Here is a 22,456-nt window from a genome sequence, read left to right as displayed (position 1 = left end):
ACTCACGCACGCATGCGCCGACGCACGCACGTTGCGTCCTCCGCAGCGTCGAAGCGCCCGGAAGAGGAGCGGAGAGGCACCGCCCGCCGCGGCGCCGCCGGTCACGGACTACAACTCCCGGCGGCCCCCGCGGCCCCGCGCCGCCATTGGCTGCGGGCCGCTCCCGGTGTGCCCCGCGGGGTCACGTGCCGCCGCGGCGGGGCGGCACTGCCGTCTCCATCGGGCCCAGCGGCGGGGACGGCGGGTCCCGCACAGCCCGGCGGTCCCCGTAGGGCGCTGCGGCTCCGGCCTCAGCCGCCGCAGCAGCCGCCGCGGGGCCCGGTGGCTCCGGGGGCCCGTCGCTGGCGGGAGCGGCGGGCGGGCCGGGCTCCCTCGCCGCGGCCCCGGGCCGATCCCGGGCTGCAGAACCGAGCACACCGCGCGGAGCGGCCGCTCGGCCCCCGGGCTGTGGGGGACACCAGCGGGGCGGGAGCGGGAGGCGCCGCTGGGCCCGCCCGGCCCCGGGCGTTGAGCAGCTCGGGGAGCCGTGCGTCCGTTTTGCCTGAGCCGGGTTCGCCGCGCTGGTGCCGAACCAGGAGCTGGTTTAACGGCGTTTTCCTGCTTTTGCGCCCAGCGCAAGGAGGGGACAGTGAACCAGCCGGTCCCGGGGGCTCCCCCGGCACCTGCCGGGAGGCGGCTCCGAAATCCTTCGAGCTCATCCGCGGCGGAAATTGTCCCCTGGCTGTGCCACAGTTGGGGACACCGGCGTGCTCTTCGGAAACCTTCGGGGGGGAAGGAGAGCCACCCACAACGAGTTACAAAGTGAGGGACGCCCTGGGACCGTGGTCACTGTCCCAGCAGCGGTTCTGCCAGGGCTTGTGAAGAGCAGCGTTCTCATGAAGAACAGCACTTGGCGCTGGGAGCCGATTGCTGCCGGCTCACAGCACTCTGACCCGGGTTCTCCCGGGTGGTTTAAGACCCAAGAGAAGCTGAAGCACCTGCCAGTGCCATGATGGTACAAGAGCCGTCCCGGTGTGAGCGCCGGCGCTGCCGGGACCGGCGGCGTGTGGGCACCGGGGGCTGCAGGCTGCAGCTCTGCTTGTTTACCGAAGCACAGACGGGGTTTTGGTTTTACCTTTTCCCTCATAGAACAGTGAGTACACAGAAACTCATTAGATTTTAAGAACAACCAGACTTCAGCGGTGCAAGTTTTCTCCTAGAAATGAAAACAGACCCCTTGAAAAATACCACCTGTTGTAAACTGTGCTTAATTAGGAAAGCATTATGAGATGCGGAATCACATGTTGTACTGTTTATTTAATAGTTCTGTTTAATAAACCCCACTCTGCCCAGTCACGTGCCTCAGGACCGGCCTCGCTCGCTCAGGGGATCGTGTCTGTGCTTTACGCAGAGAACCTGTTTCTCCATGGCTTTGCTACTCCAGCTGCTGGGGAGATCCGACCCATCGCGGATGTGCTGAAACGGGATTATTTACCAAATGCTGATTGTCAGCACTTGGAAAACAAACAGATGGGCCTCGCCAGAGGAAATCAAAATAGTTTGGGTTGGAAGGGACCTTCCCAGCTCCCCCAGTGCCCCCCCTGCCATGACAGGGACATCTTCACCAGCTCAGGGTGCTCAGAGCCCCGTCCAGCCTGGCCTGGGATGTCTCCAGGGATGGTTCAGCCACCACCTCTCTGCCCAACCTGGGCCAGGCTCTCACCACCCTCAGGGCAACAATTCCTTCCTCATGTCCAGCCTGAATCTCCCTCCTTTAGTTTAAAACCATCACCCCTTGTCCTATCGCAACAGGCCCTGATAAAAGTCTGTCCCCATCTTTCTTATTGGCCCCTATTAAGCACGGAAAGGCCACTGGAGCCAGCGCCAGGCGGGGTCACAGATCAGCAGCACCGTGAGCTCAGGTGCTCTGGGTGACCAAGGACACACGGGCTGGGACCTGGTGACACAGCAGGGACCGAGCGCCTCATGGGCATCGGGAACTGGAAGCAAAAATGTGGTGGGCAGCAACCTGGAGTAACCGCGCAGCGGCAGCAGCGCCGCGCTCCTGATGAAATGGACTCGGCAGCTTCAGCCTCAGCATTTTTTTCCGTTACCTGTTAAAACCTCTGCCAAACAGTTGAGAAACGGAATATGAGCAAATGGAGATGGTGCAAAATCCTTTCTTATTGACAACACACCTGCTTTACAGGACAGGTCAGCAGAAATGTAGGTTTTTTCATTAAAAATGCTAAAAAAAAACCAACTTACCATGAGGTTTAAATTATTTTCATAGAATTTAGAAAGGTGACCCAAGAGCAGTGAGTCTCTCCCCACCAAATAACTGCTGCTACGCAGGGTCTGGGGGTGAAACTTGGCTGTGCCCCCAAAGCTGCCCCACGTAGATTCTTCTGGACAAAGCGAACACCAAACGCCGCTGCCTCAAACTCCCTCTAACCGAGACTACAGACCCAAATTCACACACCAGACGCTCTATTTCCACGTGAAAAGACATCCAGGGGCTTTTTCTGCCAGAGCTGGGCAGCCAGGCCAACAGCGGGGCCGCATCCTTCCCAGCCTCACACCACGACCCAGAACACGGTTTACATGGTGCTTTCCAGAGCACAGTGGTACCGGCAGGTGAGCTTTCTGACTATGGAAAGAGGTGCCCAGGACAAAGGAAAAGAGATAAAAATAAATGCAAAGAGAAAAAAGGGCAACAATTCCTCCGTTTATTTGAAGAAAGAGTAAATCTGTGGTCTTATTCTCAGTGTGAATGGTTAAAGCATCGCAATGACGGACGTCACAGAAGCAGGTGAAACTTTGACACTGCAGTGTGAGCTGCCAGGTGGGACAGGACTTCCTGTCACCTGCTTTGAATTGCACAAAAGGAACCTGGGGAACGGGACCTGGAGGTCCTGGGGACAGCAGGGTGACCATGAGCCAGCACTGGGCCCTTGTGGCCAGGAAGCCAATGGGACCTGGGGTGGGTTAGAAGGGGGTGGTCAGTAGGTCAGAGAGGTTCTCCTGCCCCTCTGCTCTGCCCTGGGGAGACCACACCTGGAATATTGTGTCCAGTTGTGGCCCCTCAGTTCCAGCAGGACAGGGAACTGCTGCAGAGAGTCCAGCGCAGCCACCAAGATGCTGCAGGGAGTGGAGCATCTCCCGTGTGAGGAAAGGCTGAGGGAGCTGGGGCTCTGGAGCTGGACAAGAGGAGACTGAGGGGGGACTCATTCCTGGGGATCAAGATGGAAAGGGGGAGTGTCAGGAGGATGGAGCCAGGCTCTTCTGGGTGACAACCAGTGACAGGACAAGGGGCAATGGGTGCAAACTGGAACACAGGAGGTTCCACTTAAACATGAGAAGAAACTTGTTGGGGGTGAGGGTGGCAGAGCCTGGCCCAGGCTGCCCAGGGGGTTGTGGAGTCTCCTTCTCTGCAGACATTCCAACCCGCCTGGACACCTTCCTGTGTAACCTCAGCTGGGTGTTCCTGCTCCATGGGGGGATTGCACTGGATGAGCTTTCCAGGGCCCTTCAACCCCTGACACTCTGGGATTCTGTGAATAAAGCTGTTTCTAGGAGAGAAGAAGAGCCCGGCAGTGGCGCAACGAGCCAGTCTCTGGGTTTGCTGTGGAGCTGCCGGCTCAGGCCCCCCCAGCTCCCTGCCTATCCAGTTCCCAAACTTGGGATGCCTTCCCCAAAGCCCCAGCCTAACAACATCTGCTCACTAAAACCTTCGTCTTAGGCTCTTACGATGGTTTATTTGGCTGTTTGGATGGGGATCAGAGGTTACTCAACGGCCAGTAAGGAGTTACAGCGTGAGAAAAGGGCAGATACATTTCAAATGCTCCTGCTGGAAGAATAATTATTGAACTTCCAGCTGGCAGGATTAAGATATAAATAAACATTCTTGTTAGTGCAGGGATGACTGCACTAGAGTCTGAAGGAGATTATTCTTCCTTCAGATAAACACTTTGCAGCCAAACGGGGGTGACACTAGGTTTGATGGTTTATTTTCTTTAAAGAGCTGGAAAACATGAGCAGATTCAGAGGGATTCCCCAGGACGGATCCCGCAGCCCAAGTCCTGCAGCATCCCCCGAGCCCCTGCCGGGGCAGGAACGGGTCCGCGGGACAGTCCCCGTCCCCCGCTCTGCGCTCGGGAGCCGCCAGACCTGGGCACCCCGGGATGCTCATAGGGGACAGTTCCAGTTCATTCAGCCGCAGATGCAACCAAACTCCATCCCGGCATAATAAAATAAGGTTAAGTGGAGTCTGGAAGTCCGTGTGGGGGAAGGCAGAGTGGCAGGGAAGGGACAGGACATGTCGATGTGACAAAACCCAGGGGGTGACGGCAGAAACCCCATCACAGAGGTGGGCAAGGTGGCCGCAGCCACCCGCCACCGTGACGTGGGTTTCAAGCACCGGCCTGCCCTCCCCGCCCTGCAGAAATAGGTTCTTGGTGCCGAGCGAAGGTGGCGACCTCAGCTCCTGGCACCGCCGGCTCCACCCGACACGGGAAAGTCCCAGCGCGTTATCTCAGATGCAAAGCGCAAAATCCGTCCCGTTGGCTGGTTACCTCCCCATTCTGCATGGTTACCTGCCCCGTTCTGCATGGTTACCTGCCCCGTTCCGCATGGTTACCTGCCCTGTTCTGCATGGTTACCTGCCCCGTTCTGCATGGATACCTGCCCCGTTCTGCATGGTTACCTGCCCCATTCTGCATGGTTACCTGCCCTGTTCTGCATGGTTACCTGCCCCGTTCTGCATGGATACCTGCCCCATTCCACATGGATACCTGCCCTGTTCTGCATGGTTACCTGCCCCGTTCTGCATGGTTACCTGCACCGTTCCGCATCGTTACCTGCCCCATTCTGCATGGTTACCTGCCCCATTCTGCATGGTTACCTGCCCCATTCTGCATGGTTACCTGCCCCGTTCTGGATGGTTACCTGCCCCGTTCTGCATGGTTACCTGCCCCGTTCTGCATGGTTACCTGCCCCGTTCTGCATGGTTACCTACCCTGTTCTGCATGGTTACCTGCCCCATTCTGCATGGTTACCTGCCCCATTCTGCATGGTTACCTGCCCTGTTCTGCATGGTTACCTGCCCCGTTCTGGATGGTTACCTGCCCCGTTCTGCATGGTTACCTGCCCCGTTCTGCATGGTTACCTACCCTGTTCTGCATGGTTACCTGCCCTGTTCTGCATGGTTACCTGCCCCGTTCTGGATGGTTACCTGCCCCGTTCTGCATGGTTACCTGCCCCGTTCTGCATGGTTACCTACCCTGTTCTGCATGGTTACCTGCCCTGTTCTGCATGGTTACCTGCCCCGTTCCGCAGGCGCTGACTCAGCGGGAGCTCCCTTGGGCCATCCTCGTGGGGTGTGGAGAAATGGAGCTGCTTCTTTCCGAAAACTGTCTCCAGGACCAGGAGATGGTCCCTCTGCCCGTCCCCATCGCCTGCCCCGTGGTGGGCTCTGCAGACAACTCCAAAATACCTCTGTAAGTAAAGCACTGAGCAAACTTTGCAAAACATTATTTAAATAGACATAAACCCCCCTTCTTTAAACAGAGATGATCTCTAAGTAAACTTTTCCCTTCTTGTTCTCTGATTCAAGTGGCTTCAATCCATCGGTGTCCACCAAACTGCAGGGATGCGATGTCCTGCAGAGCAAAGGGTGACAATGGCAGTGGGAAGAGCTGCAGAGCATGGACCCCTGGGCAGCCGGTTTGCAGGGGCTCCAAATTTTGGGAGCAGCATTTCAAAGCTCATAGTACATTCCAATATCCAGATGTGCTCAGGGGGATGGCTGCATGGGGCTGGTGTAGGTGGGTTTGGGTCTATCCTGGCCAAATGGTCCAAGTGCAGCGGCACTCCCCTCCGCCCTGGTGGCAGCGTTCAGCTGGTGACCTGTAGGATGACATTTGTTTAGTAAAATGCTTTTTGTCTAAGGTAACCATGCATGTTTCCAGGCCTCCCAACAGCTCTGGTTTCCCTGAGCACCTCCCAGATCCCAGCCCAGAGGAGCAATTTGGGAGCCACGTGCTGTGCAGAAGGAACTCCTGCCCTGGCATTAAACAGAAGCTGTGGGTCAGAGGGTGCTGTTGCCTCTCAGCTGCGGGGGTGGTTGTGGTTGAAGGGAACAGGCCAACACATGACAGCTTGATGTTTGCCCACGCATACGGACACTCAGCATCATCCTCAGGAGCTCCTGGTCTGGCTTTTGGAGAGTTCCCCTCTGCTCTGCCTGGGGAGACCACACCTGGAATCTTGTGTCCAGTTGTGGCCCCTCAGTTCCAGCAGGACAGGGAACTGCTGGAGAGAGTCCAGCGCAGCCACCAAGATGCTGCAGGGAGTGGAGCATCTCCCGTGTGAGGAAAGGCTGAGGGAGCTGGGGCTCTGGAGCTGGACAAGAGGACACTGAGGGGGGACTCATTCCTGGGGATCAATATGGAAAGGGGGAGTGTCAGGAGGATGGAGCCAGGCTCTTCTGGTGACAACCAGTGACAGGACAAGGGGCAATGGGTGCAAACTGGAACACAGGAGGTTCCACTGAAAGATGAGAAGAAACTTGTTCCCGGTGAGGGTGGCAGAGCCTGGCCCAGGCTGCCCAGGGGGGTTGTGGAGTCTCCTTCTGTGCAGACATTCCAACCCGCCTGGACACCTTCCTGTGTAACCTCAGCTGGGTGTTCCTGCTCCATGGGGGGATTGCACTGGATGAGCTTTCCAGGGCCCTTCCAGCCCCTGACACTCTGTGGTTCTGTGAGTTGCCACATCCACGGTGGGCACCCCCGGGCTCTGTGGGAGCAGACCCGCACAGCCGGAGCTGCTGCAGCAGAGGGGGAGACCTGGGGAGGCAGAGAGAACTGGGGGGACCCACCCTGAAAGGGATTCAAGGGGAAGAGCAAGGAGCCCAGAGCCGCCCCAGCATCACCGGCCATGGCCCAGCCCCTCGCAGCCCCTTCCTCACCCACACGTCACCACTTCACCAGCAGCTTAAGGTCACCTCCTCGTCCCGCTCGTTAGCGAGAAGGCAGGATTCACCCTTTGATTTATTTAAGCACCGACAAAGGCTCAAAAGTGTTGAAAGTGCAATTTTTTCACCACCGGCTAAAAATAACTGAGTGAAATTCCAGAGCTGCCTCTGGGCGTCCCAGGACAATGGCATTTGTAGCCTGCGCAGGCCGGGCTCCAGCTCCCGAAATAACATGTTAGAAAGGGCAAATTCTGTCTTTAATTACAGCTATACAAAAAGTAGCGTCTCAAAAGACCATTATCGGAATATCTGAGCACACAGCACCAAATCTAAAGCGAACCAGGGAATGCAGTAAGAGCCGTATGGACCTACTGCACATAAAATAAAAACTCAGTGGGTATTACCGAGGGCGGAAGACACACGCAGTTGAAGCATTTAGAAGAGCTCCAGCCCTTTGGCACAAGAAAAAACATGCATTGAGACAGCAAGCGGCAGCTGATGATCCGCTACATCCCACCGCCGCCAAGCTCAAGGGTGAAACGGCGCAGGGACAGGACCCCCAGGACGCACTTTAAACCACAGCGATGCACAGGAGCAGCTCCACGTGACAGACTGGAAATGGCCCCGTGTTCCTCCTCGTGATTCTGGCTAACGACGACGGGATCCCTTCCGGGGAGATGGTTATTGAAGAGCCCGCGGTGGGGCAGGCGCGTGGCGAGCCGTCCTGCCCGGCTCCAGACACCAACCTGCAGGTACCACAGCTCGTGTCCGACGGCGCGGACGCGGCCCCACCGCGCTCCCTCCCGAGCTCCGTGTCACATCGATCCCGTGTGGTCAGGTCTCCGGATCGGGGCTGCGAGGGCCCACCCGACACGCCCCCGCAGGCTCTGCAACACCTGAGGCAAAAAAGAAGACTGTAAATCAGCATCTTCGTAGATGAGACAATGCCCCCAAACACACAAGGGTTTTCTCACCAAACGCAAAGGGGAAGCAGCCGCGCTGGTGAGCATGGGAGGAAGCAGCAGCTGCCCGGCGCGTCTGGTGGGCAGCATTCGCGACACCGAGCGGGACAGTTCTCGGCCATCCCTCGTGCTTCGCTGCTCCTCGCTGTCCCTTGGAACGCAAAACTGAAACGCAGAAACCAGGTTTGCTGTTGCTGCCAGGAAAGGGGCAACTGGGAAATGGGTTTTAATTCTGTACATCTAGGTGCCTGGTTCGGGCAGCTGCTGAGTGTACACGGGTGGGTTTCTGTGAGCAAGAGCTGCTCCTGGCACATGTACCGACTGATGGGATTAGTTTTTGTTAATATATTGTGCTGATCTCAGCTTGGTGCTGTTATCTGTACCATGAGCTGACTGGGGATGGGTTTTCTGCAGCAAGGTCACAGCATGAGATACATGCAGCAAAGTGGTTTTGTGCATCATTTTTATTTCTGTCCCAGCAGAAACATCTCATACCTGAAAGCTCCATTATCTGGAGACCCGAGGACCGTGAGTGGTGCTCTCCTGTCCGATACAACTGCGGATCAAAGAGAGCGAGGCAGCGAGTACAAAACCTGAGGTTTTTCTGAGCCTGCAACAGGCGAACAGCTCCACGGCCCCAATGCTGCTGTGTGCCGGTGCTGTGCGCCGGTGCTGTGCGCCGGTGGATGCTCCACTCCAGCTGGCGGGTGATTAAAACATCCCATGAAATTCCCCGTGCTCATCCTGTCTTGCCCCCGTGGCCCTCCCAGCTGGGTTCTCTGGGGGTCACTGGTGCGTGCAGCTCGGACACAGGAGGGACCAGCGGCACCACTCCACACAGCAAGTACTGTTAATACTTGAATTATTAATAATACTTGTACTATCAATACTTCTGATGCGAATTTGTTGCACACCAAGGCAGGCGAGCAAAGGCTTCTTAGAAAGAAGAAACACACCCAGGTGTTCCATGAGCGCAGTACTATTGTTGTTATTATTATTAGTGTACCTGCAGGGTGTTTTTCAGCTGCCTCAGTTCTTCCCAAGAGAACCTCAGGTAACACTCCCAGCGCAACTTGCTTGGAACTTGGGTCATTGGTGGGTTTTTCCCCTCTCCTGAAGTGAGATTTCTGCTGCAGCTTAAAAGAACAACTCAGTACGATGAAGAAACAAGACGTTCACAAAGCCCAACTATGAAACATTCACCTCAAAGCTCAGGTGCTGACCTGAAGCTGAGAGCAAAGCGGGTGCTTCCTGGGCTGAAGAAAACAAATCAGGAGTCCGTACTATATTCTTAAATATGGTTTAATACTCTTCTCCATTTCTGTACATCACAACACCAAGATATCACTGCTTGGGATCTCTCTGCAGAGGCTATATAGTATGCGAAGGCTAGGAATTTTCACCCCCGTTTAATGTGTTTGTATGTGTAAGTGTAATACATATCAGTATATATTGATATACACATCAATATATAATGCAATATATATCACTGAAGAGAACACATTGATTAAAGAAATACAAAAATTTGGCATCATTTCCAAACTTAAATAGTAAAAATAAAAACTACAAAAAGGAGCTGCATACCCTAATGTATGTGAAACAACAAGCAGTATATTCAAAAAAAAAAAAAAAGTAAATTTACATCCAATTTTTCTGGTCTTATCATGTCACATCAGACCCATTTACAATGGCAAAATCCAGAACATACCGCTAATGTGCTCCCCGCGGGTTCGCGCAAACGTGCGGCGGACCCAGCGACACCTCCCGTGAGATTCCAAAGGCACCGCCGGGTGCTCCGCCAGGATTCTATTGCTCACAAGGAATTTTGGACCTCGGAAAAAACCCACAACGTGGCAGAAGGTTGAAGACAAGCTCTCCCCGCTCTGTTCAACGAGACGGGATTACGGGGACAATAGGCAGGTGGGCAGCGTGGAACAGACGCTGCGGGGCGCGCCGGAGCGACCGCGGCAGCGCCCAGAGCCCAGAACCAGCGAGACTGGTGCGTTACCGCGCGCCAGCCAGCGCTGCACCCTCCACCTGTGCGACACCCAAAACCCCTTCGCTCCTACCCGGTTGAAGTGCATTCTATATAGCAGGCGGGACTAAAAGCTCGTCTGGAACGCTGAGGTGTTAACCCGTGAAGGGCACGTTGGAGCTCAGCATCAGATTTCCAGGAGAGACTGGCCTAGTGCTGGGACACGGGCGAACCAGGGGCCGTGCGAACGTTCAACAGCTTCGTATCAACTACTCCAAATGCACCAGCACTGAGGTTTCAGTCAAAGGCTCCGCTGACTAATTATCCCTGTAAAACGCCCGCTTCCATTAAAGAACTGTGGGTTCAAATTCACATAATCAAGGAAACCTCATGCAGTCCTAAAGCAAAAAAAGAAAAGCTTACTGAGGAACAAAACCAAGCAAAGTGTACCTTACTTCACTTAAATCATGTTTATTTTTGTCAAGACTGGAAAAAAAATATCCTGAAGGCTGCACTGCTCCAATCCAAATTAAGCCCAGTTCAGCAGCATTTTCATTGCAATCAATGAAGTGCATTTCCTAGTTTGCACGAGCGGTGCTTCTGCAAATAGATTAAAGCACGTTTGGCTGGTAAGCCTCCCCAAACCCTCTCAATTTGCAAGCCACACGTTATAAGCCAGCACTCCAGGTAAGTGCCTTCTCATTCCTTTCTAGAGAATGAATGGCTCCAATCTCATTCCATTGCTTCTTCTGCAGTCTAAGCTGAGAATGCCATGTAAATGGGTCACGGTGCTGCAAAGTGCAGCACTGATTTCTCCAATCAAGTATAAAGAAATGAACCAGTAGGATCTTACTTCTATTAATTTTTGAAGGAAGAGGTTTACAGCAGTTAATGTATCATGAAGGTTAAAAAAATCATTTTCATAAAATACAAGAGCAACCAATTTCACCATTGAGTAAAAGTAAAAACTGGGATTCTTTTTAAATTAGTCCAAAGTGGCATACAGGAACTTAGTAGTTTGCTGCTGTACTGACACTATGACAAACCAAAGTGTAGGGTTTTGCTTTTTTCAATCCAATGCTTGTGGATCAAGTTCTGGAAATGTTCCAATTCTAAGGCAGGGATCTGTTGTGTTTTCCACCATGAGTTTGCTCCTTGGGTTGGATGCTGGAGGGGCGAGGCACGTTTTGCCGGACCCAGGTCGACTACCTAGTAGTCATCGAGGTCAAAAAATTCATCGTCTCCTCCTTGGTATTCCATTCCCTGGAAGTCCACTCGGTACCGCAAGATACCTGCGAAAAACAACACGTTTTATCTCCTTCAGGATTTTAAAGAGCATTTTAAGCAGTTTGCTGAGCCCTGTCTACACGTAAATTTAATTTTCAGAAGCTGGCTTGGCACTTGTGTTGCAAATTAGGCTCAAACCGATGACTGACAGCAGACATGAGCTAAAATGCCACATCCATGTTCCATTTATTGCCAGAAGGAAGAAACCCCTACCGATCCGGTACAGACCAGCTTTCTCCTGGAAAAGCTGAGCCTGCTCTAGGGGACTCACTCTCCAAGGGAATACCAGTGCCAGATCACTTGTCCCAGTACAACTGCCCAGCTGAGGGCCTAGCCATTAAATTCAGAAGGCGGCTGGCACTGAGGTGACTTTTACAATGGGGTAAAAGCAGGATTTAGCGGCTGTTGTCCTTCCCGCCTGGGTTTCTAGGAAGCCTTTATGCCTGGAAACATGTACTGAGGTGAAGGGTATTCTCCCTTCAAGCCCTCAGTGAAACCCACCATGCAAAGGGTCTGGATCCACCAGGACAGGAGGGACTCCTGGAATTACAAACCCTGGGAACTCAGAAACCTGTTGCTCTTTATGCAGCCAAACAATTCAAGTTTGTCTCCTTCTGCCTGGTGTTCTCTGGCCCCTAAAAATCCCTCTTTACAAGACCCTCACCTCTATTTTACATGCATCAACCTAAGCACAGGTAAGTGGTAACAGCTGGCTAATCAGCAAACAAGCAACAGCCTTGTCCTGGGATCCGGGTCTGGGGAGAACAAGGTGCACAGCAGGCAGTTTTGCTCTACCCTACTCATGATTTTATCAGCCTGAAGCACATGTGCTATCTGCACCCCCGCCAGACAGTTAAAACTGGCCAGCAAGCTCAAGAGAAGGATGTCAGAAGCTTTGTTTCTCCATTGACTTGGCCTAAAAATATTTTTATTTGGAAAAGAAGTGGAAGACCAGGGAGCAAAGCACAGGGAAGTTGTGAGAGATGAGCAACATACATCCAGCTGCTTCAGAAATAGGGCTGGTGTTTGTCCTCCAGCTCTGGTACACAGCAGGGCGCGCTCTGCCGCAAACAGCAACGGTGCAGAGACACAGAGCAGCTGTTCACGGCCCTTCTGACACCCAGGAGCTGGAAAGGAGGACAGTCCGAGCACACTGAAGGACACAGGGATCTGAGGAGCACAGCCCGCAGTGACAGCGGCCCCACGCGCACAGCATCTTGCTGAATGTGGAGCAAACTCACCCGCAGACCCCTGATGAACATGTTTCTTAAACTGGTAGGAGTAAGGTTAACCTGTTAAGCTTTCCACTTGTATTGGCCCAGATTATCAAATCAAACATTAAAAAAAGACAAAACGCATTTTTCCCCTTGCAGTTTACCTCCAATTCCTCCAAATCCTTTCACAAATTGAGATCCTTCCTGTGATTTGTCTGTAACAATTTCCAACGTTGCTCCAAATTTCTTGTAGTTGTTCGCAAACCACTCCAGAAGGGGCATGCTTTCTATCAGCTCGTGTTCCTGGCCAGTCTACGTGCACATTTGAGGGAAAAATAAAGAAAAGAGAAGTTAGTGGAGAAGTGAGAGAGAAAACGCCTTGTTTATTCTTCTGCACAACTGTCACCTCATGCAACACTCGCAGTTTTCACAATTTCTTTGTATTTGCTTTATAGCCCGCAAAGTCCAGCGCCACTTATTTAACCAGGCACTGTTTACTCTATGAAATACTGATCTAGGTAAATACAAAGGCAAAAAGCATAGTTTTGTAAGTAGAAGGTTGAGTGATTATTGGCATAGAAACCCTACATCACTGCAGATAACGCCGTAAAACTTCCGCGCACCCAAGGAATCAGCAATTACCCCGCCAGGAGGGAAAGCAGCTGGGAACGGCCACCCTGGCAACCTAATACGGGACAGACAACTGCTGTTTTTGCGAGGGACTGACTCGTTTGCCCAGTTTACTCTGCGAAGAAATATAACATAGCCCCGTCAGGGTTTTCCGACCTGTACAGGTAAGAAACTCCCAGGCAGTGAATGACAGATCCACATTTCAAGGACATGTAGAAGCAAACACTGCCTTGCACTTAAATCCACGTCATCATTTCTAGTTGTTCTGTTCTGATCAAATCAGTGCACAATAAATAACGGTTTGGAATAACGGTTTGGGACCTTCACCTGCATGGTGGCTACCAAACTCTTCTAGTGGATGGTTTGGTGTGGTCGAACACCCCGTATTGCCTGTCAACAACTCATTTACACAAAGCCTGGGAACTGGCAGCAGGAAGGATTGAAGAAAGGCAAGTCTAGAATCCAGGAGCTACATTGAAGGTGAACAGGAAGAACCACAGTCTGAAGGCTCATCTGAGTGCCAGGAAGGTCACCGTGCTCAAAACAAACTAAGCTCAGATATCCAGAGTGCTGCACCAGTACACTCAGAATAAATCTAGAAGCCCCAAAGCTGAAATACCTCTTTGTCTGTGAAGTGGGATTTATCCTTCTCTTGCTCTGGTGTCAAATACAGGATCTTCTCCTCTGAGAATGGAGAGGAAAAAACAACACATCAGGTCAGGTAAGACTCCGGGTTAAAGACAGCGAGACAGACAGCAGCCAGCGATGGCACCACGGAGGGTCTGGACACCGACGCTGCCACTCTTTCTAGCTGAAGCTCTGTGGGAAACTCAACAGGGCACAACCAGCGGAGAATAACTTTAGTGCCAATACCAAAGGTGGCAGAGGTCCTGCTGCGGGCACACGGTTGGTTTGTAGTCAGTAAGAATTGTGTTTCTGGCCATAGGGTCAGGCCAGTCTCCACTCTGTAGTGCATTAGTACCACATTTATCCTTAACCCACAGGATGGAGGATTCATGCCAGTGCAAACTGCCGGCCCAGCACTGCGATCTTTTCTCGCCAGGAGAAGCTTGCTAGTCTCAGATTTTTCTCCCAGAGCAGCTGCTTATAAGCCATTCCCTTGATCAAGCCCTTAAAGATTTACATGAGTACTTAAAAGGAGCCTGTAAGAAGGATGGAGACAGACTTTTTAGAAGGGTGTGTTATGACAGGACAAAGGGTGAAGGTTTTAAACTAAAGGAGGGAGATTCAGGCTGGACATGAGGAAGAAACTGTTGGCCCTGAGGGTGGTGAGAGCCTGGCCCAGGTTGGCCAGAGAGGTGGTGGATGAACCATCCCTGGAGACATCCCAGGCCAGGCTGGACGGGGCTCTGAGCACCCTGAGCTGGTGAAGATGTCCCTGCCATGGCAGGGGGGGCACTGGGGGAGCTGGGAAGGCCCTTCAACACAAACCATCTGTGGTTCTACCTCTGGCATTCCTCCAGCGTCATCTACCCAAGTGTGATGGCTCATGTCAAACCCTCACAGACCTTTCGGTCTCACAGGAGCACTACCTACCCTCTGTGCCTTGGCAGTGCAGAACGTATCTCATTATATCCAGATTTTCATAGACTATCAGTATCTCTACTGCTCCCATTTCCAAAGCTTTTAGTGTATCTTCAACGCCAAAACAGTACTTCCCCGTGTCCTGACTGATTTCATCGAAGTATCGTCCTGCAGCAAGGATACAAAGAGCGAGATTGTCACAAACACTGATCACGCCACACGAATTTTTAAACAAGCCTGATTTGAATGCAAGAAACTGGAAAACACGACTGCAGTGCTGCTGAAGGAAGCAAGGGATGTGATAACATGTCAAAGCACCTAACTTAGGATATTCAGCAGCAGAAAGTCAACTCCATCAAACACTGTCCTGTCAGGAATCTCACTCCCTTGAAAGGCTTACCTTCGCTATTGAACAATTAGCTGGACTAACCCACCAGCGGGCACTACTGAACTCCACTCTTCTGTGCAAAACAGCTACTGCCACTATTGTGCTCTTGGGGTTTCAAATTAGCAACGTGTCTGCTGAGAGTCCAAGGATCATTTCTACTGCCATCTTAAGCCTAAATAAACCGTAACTCTCATCCTTCTGAAGACGCAAACAATCTGAGATTTTTTTTCCCCTCCCACCCAAATGTCACCAGAAGGCCCGAAAATAAGGCAATCTCTGAAAACAAAGAGAAGATCTGACAAGTTCAGTGTGTAAAAAGAAAAACCACACACATAAAAACCCCCTCACGTTTTGAAGTCTCATTAAGTCCTGCAGCATTTGACAGGGTGTCCAGGTAGCAGAAAGAGTCACTACGAGTGGTGCTGTGCCCAGCTCAGGACACACAGCGGGCCTGAGGCAGCACACAAGGCATCACCAGGAGGTCTGAAGCAAAACCTGCAGATTCAGTCAAGCACATTTGGCTCAGAAGGCTGAGCATGTAGCCACATACCTATTAGTTTCTTCTCTTGAATGAATTTCACATTGGAGAGGACCTCAGTTGACAACTCAATTGCTTGATTGAATCCATTTTCTCCTCCATATGAAATGTCAACTAGTTTGAGCACTTTGGATTGCAACCGCTAAAAGAGAAAAGGAGGACACGAGAAAGAGTCTATTACACACAACTGCCACAAGACAACTTCCTAATGCCACAAGAATTCAGTATTTAGTAAGAGTCACAGCATTAGTCTATTTTTGCTTCACTTGCAAGCAGAGGTTCTGAGTCAGAGGCACCTCTGAGTGCTCAATTTGAAGCACAATTTTCAGGCAAGAGGGACACAGGATTAGGTTTAGTGGAGTTTAATTCCAATAAAGCTTCTACTTTAGATTTGGGAAACACAAAGAATGTGAATGCCAGTTCCAAGCCCAGGAGGACAGATTTCTCACTAGCACTGTTATTAGGAAAAGGAGATCTTACCTAACTGTAGGAGGTATTAAGAAAGGGAGATCTCTCTAGGGTGTATGAGCTTAGTTTTGATCAAATCACTTAAGACACTAAAGTTACATTCCTCTCGAGATGCATCATATACCAGAACTACTCCCAATATCACCATGTCACTACTGATGGCTGAAACATTTGGGCTTTGCTCAGAAAAGGCCACTCACCTGATCAAACATGTCAGATTGACTTAATTCAGTTTTGAAGTCAGCTGATCCAGCTAAAACGAGACCAGCCACGTTCACCTTGTCGCCGGAAATGAACAGTTGCACAGCCGTCTCTGCTACCTTCCTTACGTAGTTGTGTCGTTTCTCCATTCTCAAACGAGCAAAACGCAAGGCAGACTGACCTCCTCTACCTTTAGGAGAGAACAGATGCGAGGTAGCAATTTGGAAGCCATTTCATTTCAGGCAGGTTATTAGTACACTGCCCCAACTGGGCCCTGGCTTGCTGAAGCCAAGGGCAGCTGCAATTTGCCACAAGCGGAGCCAGGGGCACTCATTGAAACAGCCAGCAAATAAAGAGGCTTCATTCACAGCAAGAGATTTTTCTCCACATATCCCACAGAGGGAAATATGTTTGGGTTGGTTTATTTTCTTTTCATATAGGCTCTCAGCTCTCTATAGAAATTCTGAACACCTGTGCACATTTGCTGTGTCCTATGCCTTCATTAAAAGCTTTTCCTTTGTTACACTACCTCACATACTCTTCTGATGCGATGCCTCCCAGCAGCCTCTGCTGCAGAAACCTGTTTCTATTTCATTTTGTCCCACCGTAATCTCCAGAGAAGGGCAGTAAACCAGGAGTAGCTAACAGATAATTTGCTCAATTCATCAGTAGCTCACTACAGTACAGCATTGCATAATGGAACTATAATTTTGCTTGCTCTATTAGGCTTCTGTGCTTCCTGCTTCCCACTGTGGTTTGCATGCAGCACTATCAGATGCAAACTTTGAAGACGTTACCAAGCGGTGTTACTACTTGTGCTAGTAATATTTAGTTATGACTGTCCCAAAACCAAGTAAAGGGTCAAATCCACCACAAAATAAAAAGCATCACTTTAAGAAGATCAACAGCGGATTAGAGTGATTCATTAATTTTGACAGAAGGCTCAGACTAGAGGCTTTGCTGTCAGATTTCAAGGGAGCAAAGAACTGAGTAGAGCTAAACACCTACAGGCCACGTTCCCCGCTTCTGCCCTCCCATCCCACCCTGCGATATTCTGCTGCAAACAGTCTAGAGAGAGCCCAGCGCGTTACCATGCTTCTTTGGAAGATCCACAGTGAATTTGTGCAGGACTTCTCTCGTGTTTCCTTGAAGGGTTCCAAAGAGTGCACCGCTACCATCTATTACGATAAAGCCAAACTTGCTGTCGTCGGAAAGCAGCGCTGTGAGAGCCTGGAACAGAAAACCGTGGTGTCAGCAGCAAGCACCAGTTTATTAAGGATTCTAGTCCAGAAAGGCTACCAGAAACAATACAGCTCAATAAATCTCAGTTCCATAGGTGGTCATTGCTGTTTTTTCACAAATAAACTAGAGGAAGAGCAGCAGATTCAGGAATTGTGATGACCCCTGCTTACTGTCTCACACAACGCCACCAGGAGCAGAAGGAAAACTGATGTTTAAGCTTGATAACTATTTCCACAGCATTATCAGATCATCAGGTGACGTCCCAGGCAGGTGTAAGAGCAAAACCCTAAAGATCAGCTCTGGAAAGTATTGAGTGAAACAGATCACACCTCTGTGAGGCTGCATCACCTCTGGCTGGCAAAACTGGAAGAGTAATTTTCCTGGTATTCCAGCCAGGAGAACAGAACTCGGTTCACAATCAGGCAGTTTTATACTACAGAGGACCAATACAGACCAGTTTTCTACTTGCCAGCTACCACAAATACTGGTTTTGCTGCACCTGCTCTCTTCAAAAAGTCCTAGAGGTAGGATGACGAAATCCACAGTGGCTATGACAAATTCAGCCTTACAAAGCAGGATTAAGTAACAGCAGCAATAATTGTCTTGTGCATAATCTGCCATAGAGAAGACAGCCATAACATCTTCAGGAAAATGAAGTTATCCTTCAATTTTCTTCCCTTTAAAGAAAGCAGCTAAATTCATCCTCATATAAGTTGACTAACAACTAAAGCACTGCTTGGTGTCGAGATTTTTGAGTTACTTTTGTGCCATCTCCCATCCAGCCCTGGTTCTGGTGGTGTGGGATGGAGAACTTGTCAAATTCCAGATTGTTTTAAGCCACTATTTTAATACTGAAAGAGCGATGGTGTTGGTTTACAGCACAGGACCTTTAACAGCCTGCACGCCTGCCAGCTTGATTATTGGACTGAATGGAAAGAATAAAATCCATCAGTCATCTTTGTCCAAAATCCACACAACCAAGTCTACAGCATTCAAACTTAAAAGAAACAGACACTAAGGTTTAATGGAATCTACTGGCCAAAATAAATATTCTGTATTAATTCCTCAGCGGTGGGATGAATGAGAGGAGGAAGTGGCATATGACATTGCAATCTACGTAACTGGGACAGAGCCAAGCAAATCGTGTGACTGGAATGAATGCTCCAGCCAAGGTATCAGAATCAGTCATTGTAAATCCTACCCTTCAGACACATCAGGGTTCATTTCTCTCTTGGGAAGTCGCTTCAGTTTCACACAGGCAATAAAATATCTAGGAGAAATCTTATCAGACACCCTTGCCAGGCAGCAGATGACTACACCTGTGATGTTGTCGATTCCCTCTTATTTTCACAAAGTATCCAACGATTCCCCTTCATTAGTTCTACGTCAGTAATTCCACTCTTTGTCCTGTCAAGCACATAAAAGGGACTACTGCTTTTATTCTGTTCCTTCAGCCTGGGCTGAGTTTCCTCTTCGCAGCTTCAGCCTAAAGCTGAAGATCAGATCCCTTTTCTATTCCTTGACATGTCCTCACTTCCACAGGACATTTCTTGATGTAGCGAGCCAGGTGCCCCATCTGTTGAGTTGTAGTTGCGTGTTGGGGGCAATCACTGGGTTAAAAACACAGCTCTGCAACCAAATGAGACAGACCAGGGCTTCAGAGCTAACATCACCTCACAGCTCAGGACAGCATATAACCGGCTTTTACAGCTGGATTTGATTCTGCAGTGTAGATAATACCAAGTCAAATAATCACATACTCAAAATACACAGGAGAGCAAACAGCCCGTAGAAGAAGGTGCTGGCAGCAATCACATCGGCAGTAGTTGCAATTACCACAAATTCCTCTCGAGTTATTGCTGTTCTCTCGCTGAGCAGCGCTACGCACCAGCAGGGGTGTATTTACAGCTGCCTCCCGGGACAGCCCACCGGGCAGCAGCTACTCCTTGTGCATTGGATCAGTGCCCTGAAGTGGCACCTGCAGCCAAGACCAAATTAATCCCTTTCCTAATAGCGCAAAAGGCAACTCGCTGCCAACAGCGGCAGGGACACATATCTCCCCTGGCTTTGCACCTCTGTCTCTCTCCTGAATTCTCTTATTTACCTCTTGCTTTCAGTTGCCTGTGGATGTGCAGGCTCAGCAGAACTCAAGAGCTGTACCTGTGTGCAGTTTTGCTATTCCTGGTAGGTCAAAGATGTATTGGGATTTCATCCTTGGTGGGGAGACAATAATAGGGGTGTACCTCACCTGTGCAACAAGCACACCTTTCCCTTCTGTACTCATACCCTTTGAAACCCAATTGCGCTCTCCAAAACCCAAGAAAACAAGCAGAACTACATCACTGAAGGGCCTGTCAAGCCCACATCATAGGGGTTTGGTGACAGGCAATTTAGTCTCAGTCCACACATTTATCATGTTGGACATCACGGATGTGAAAGGCAGTCAGTCATCTGCTGCAACCATTGGAACTTCTGCAACTGCCAACAGAACCCAAACAGAGGCAATAAACTGACTTCATGCAGTCAGGACTAGTGTAATCCACATTAATTTAAATATGCCTCAAACCATTCATTTAACTAAGATAAGTAGATGTGGGATAAAAATAATTCCACTTTACTCCAGACAGATTAGACACATGCCAGCTCTCCATCAAGGCTCTCGGTTAATGCATCTGATATCAAGACTGGCAGCACTAATATTATCCTGGCATTACTTGAAGGCCTGGCTTGGAATAAGAACTATGAGCCTCTAAGGTTAAGAAAAAAACACACCTGCCTCCAGTTACAGCGAAAAGCTCATGCCTGTGGGATACGCAAACTCAACAGCTGCTAGCTGGGCCATAAACTCAGCTGGAGCAGGAGCTGGGCTATATCTCTGGTCCTTTCCCAAATATCACACATTTCTGAATACCAGCCAGCCACCGGTGGCTTCACCAGCAGGATGTCTTCATTGAAGCTGCTGTTCTAGGCTGTGGACTCAAGTACACCAAGGATTGTTTCAGCGAGCCTAGCAAAGCAATCTGACTGGGACCAGCAGGCAATAGGGGATTTCTTACCTCTGTGTGGAATTTGTTGTCACACAAATACAACGATGTATTGATTGGTTTGAAAGGTTCAAAGTCAATGTTGACTTTCTTCTCTTTTCCTTCTTCTGTCACAATTGTTCCACAGTAAACAACCAGACCATTTGGAGGTACTGTAAAGGACACAATGCGATTTGAGACCACTAACAAATATTGCAAGCTGTACCCATTAAAAACCAACGACAAGGCCATGAGACTTAAGGCAGAGATGAAAACGAAGTCCCAAGTGTTTTTTTTCCACTTTCCATTTCCCCCACCTCATTCCCTCCCAGATCTCTACTATGGTAAACACACAAATGTGGTGAATCGATACTGAACAGCCTAGAGCAGGAAGCTAAAGGTAACACTGATGGAAAGACTTTAAAAAAGTTGCGAGGACATGTACCTGTCTGTTAAACCCATAAGCCTGCAAGCTCATAGAATCCAGAAAAAGGCTGAACATCCCCATAAAGTTTTCCTGGTTCTTCAACAGTCACTTGCCAACGTAAAGACTAATTTGTAGTATCATTTTAGATGGTGTGGGTCTGTTTCCTCCCGAAATGACGGTAGCTGCACAGTGGCATGCATAAGGCATACAGAAATTTCTGCTTGATGAAAACCCACTAGTTTAACGCAAATGAACTCTTGTGGAACAGCTCTTCAGGCTCGCCTGGTCTAGAATAGCCCGCACTGCTAAGGACGGGACCATGAGCCCATTTATTAAAGACAAGGATCACCCCACTATTCTAGTCCCAAACTCTGACCCTGAAGTAGTTCATCCATGGGCAACATACCTGGAACATCAGTGCAAAACAGCAGTACAGGCCAACAGATTTGATTAGCAGAAAACTGCATAACGCAGGAACTTAAGGCTGCTTCCAAGTAAGGGAAGTTTGCCAGCATCCATACAAGCTACAAGTTACCTTTGTTATAGAGTTTCAGTCTTTGCTGTACAGATGTAATGGCTCCCAGTACTGAAAGGCGATTCACTCGAGACTTAATGTTGGAGGCGGTGCCGAACTCATCCGCTAACATTTTTGCCACTCGCGAAATCTGGTCTTTGGGGGGAATGATCAACGATATCATGCTGGTACCATTGCTGAGAAAGGAAAAAAAGAAAAAGGGGTTGTGAGCAGCCACCAGCCAAAGCAACAAGTGTATTCATACTGTATTCCATGTGCACTGCTGTGTCTCCTCCCTCCCCCCAAGGATGCGCCACTGTTATTCCCCTTCTGCTGGACAATAGTTGAGAGAAAAGGTAACAAAATGGTCTCTTCAGAATATTTGACTCCGTAACAAAGTGTTCAGGTATTCCAAAAGCTGCTTGTTTAACCTGGGATACTCGTCTGGAAAAAAAGAACACACACACAGGCTAAGAGCTGCAAGCAAAAGGCATGTACGGAGTTCCCAGCAGAAATCATTTAAAACAATGCGGTCACATACTTCAAGGACATTTTTAAACCCGTTCCATTTGTTCCCAGGCAGCTGGAGCACTACGCAGCCCAAGTGCTGTTTTAACACTTGGTTCTCCTCAGATTAAGACAGAAAACAGAGACTGCTAGCTCAGCAGTGCCAGCCCCAGGCATGGAACAGGAGATAAGACCCCGCAAATCATAGAACTGGCTTAAATTCAATGAAAAAAAGTAAGTCTGATATTCATTTTTCCTACAGCTTTGGGGTGGATCCTACAGAGGTCTTAATCCCCAAAGCAGCCTCATGGTTCAAATCCACCCAAAGCCAAAATGAAAATCAGGGAAGTTTCCATCTGCTTTCCAGCAGGTACCTCCTATTTGCCATTGAAGCATCCCAGGCGTCTCAAGTGCTGCTTCTGCAGCATTTCAAATTGAAACGAGACCTCATACTTCACATCAGAGTAAGGGCATAAAAATCAAATGCCTCATCATGTCCTCTAGTTCTCGCAAGGACAAACCAGCTCAGCTCTGTGAAAGAAGTTCTACTCAGGGTTACGAGTCAGAGAACCAAGAACGTGGT

At 50.0% G+C, this 22,456-nt stretch overlaps 1 protein-coding gene across 1 annotated transcript in view; it reads right to left on the bottom strand.

The window, feature by feature from the left end:
• Positions 1-9,198: 9,198 nt before the first annotated feature.
• Positions 9,199-22,456, bottom strand: part of ETF1 (eukaryotic translation termination factor 1) — a 28,469-nt gene continuing 15,211 nt past the window's right edge. Inside the window, exons 3-11 of the mRNA XM_082063765.1 lie at positions 21,388-21,563; positions 20,459-20,598; positions 17,252-17,390; positions 16,160-16,350; positions 15,504-15,633; positions 14,578-14,733; positions 13,640-13,704; positions 12,555-12,702; positions 9,199-11,181 (exon numbers count right to left, since the gene is read on the bottom strand). Coding sequence (XP_081919891.1) covers positions 11,099-11,181; positions 12,555-12,702; positions 13,640-13,704; positions 14,578-14,733; positions 15,504-15,633; positions 16,160-16,350; positions 17,252-17,390; positions 20,459-20,598; positions 21,388-21,563 — 1,228 coding nt within the window. The 3' untranslated portion in view covers positions 9,199-11,098. The remainder of the gene's footprint in view (positions 11,182-12,554; positions 12,703-13,639; positions 13,705-14,577; positions 14,734-15,503; positions 15,634-16,159; positions 16,351-17,251; positions 17,391-20,458; positions 20,599-21,387; positions 21,564-22,456) is intronic.

Source organism: Streptopelia decaocto (assembly GCF_964273445.1).
Source record: "Streptopelia decaocto genome assembly, chromosome: 12".
NCBI classification, from domain to species: Eukaryota; Metazoa; Chordata; class Aves; order Columbiformes; family Columbidae; genus Streptopelia; species Streptopelia decaocto.
The sequence above is the reverse complement of the archived record's forward strand: the minus strand, read 5'-3'. Positions and strand labels throughout refer to the sequence as shown.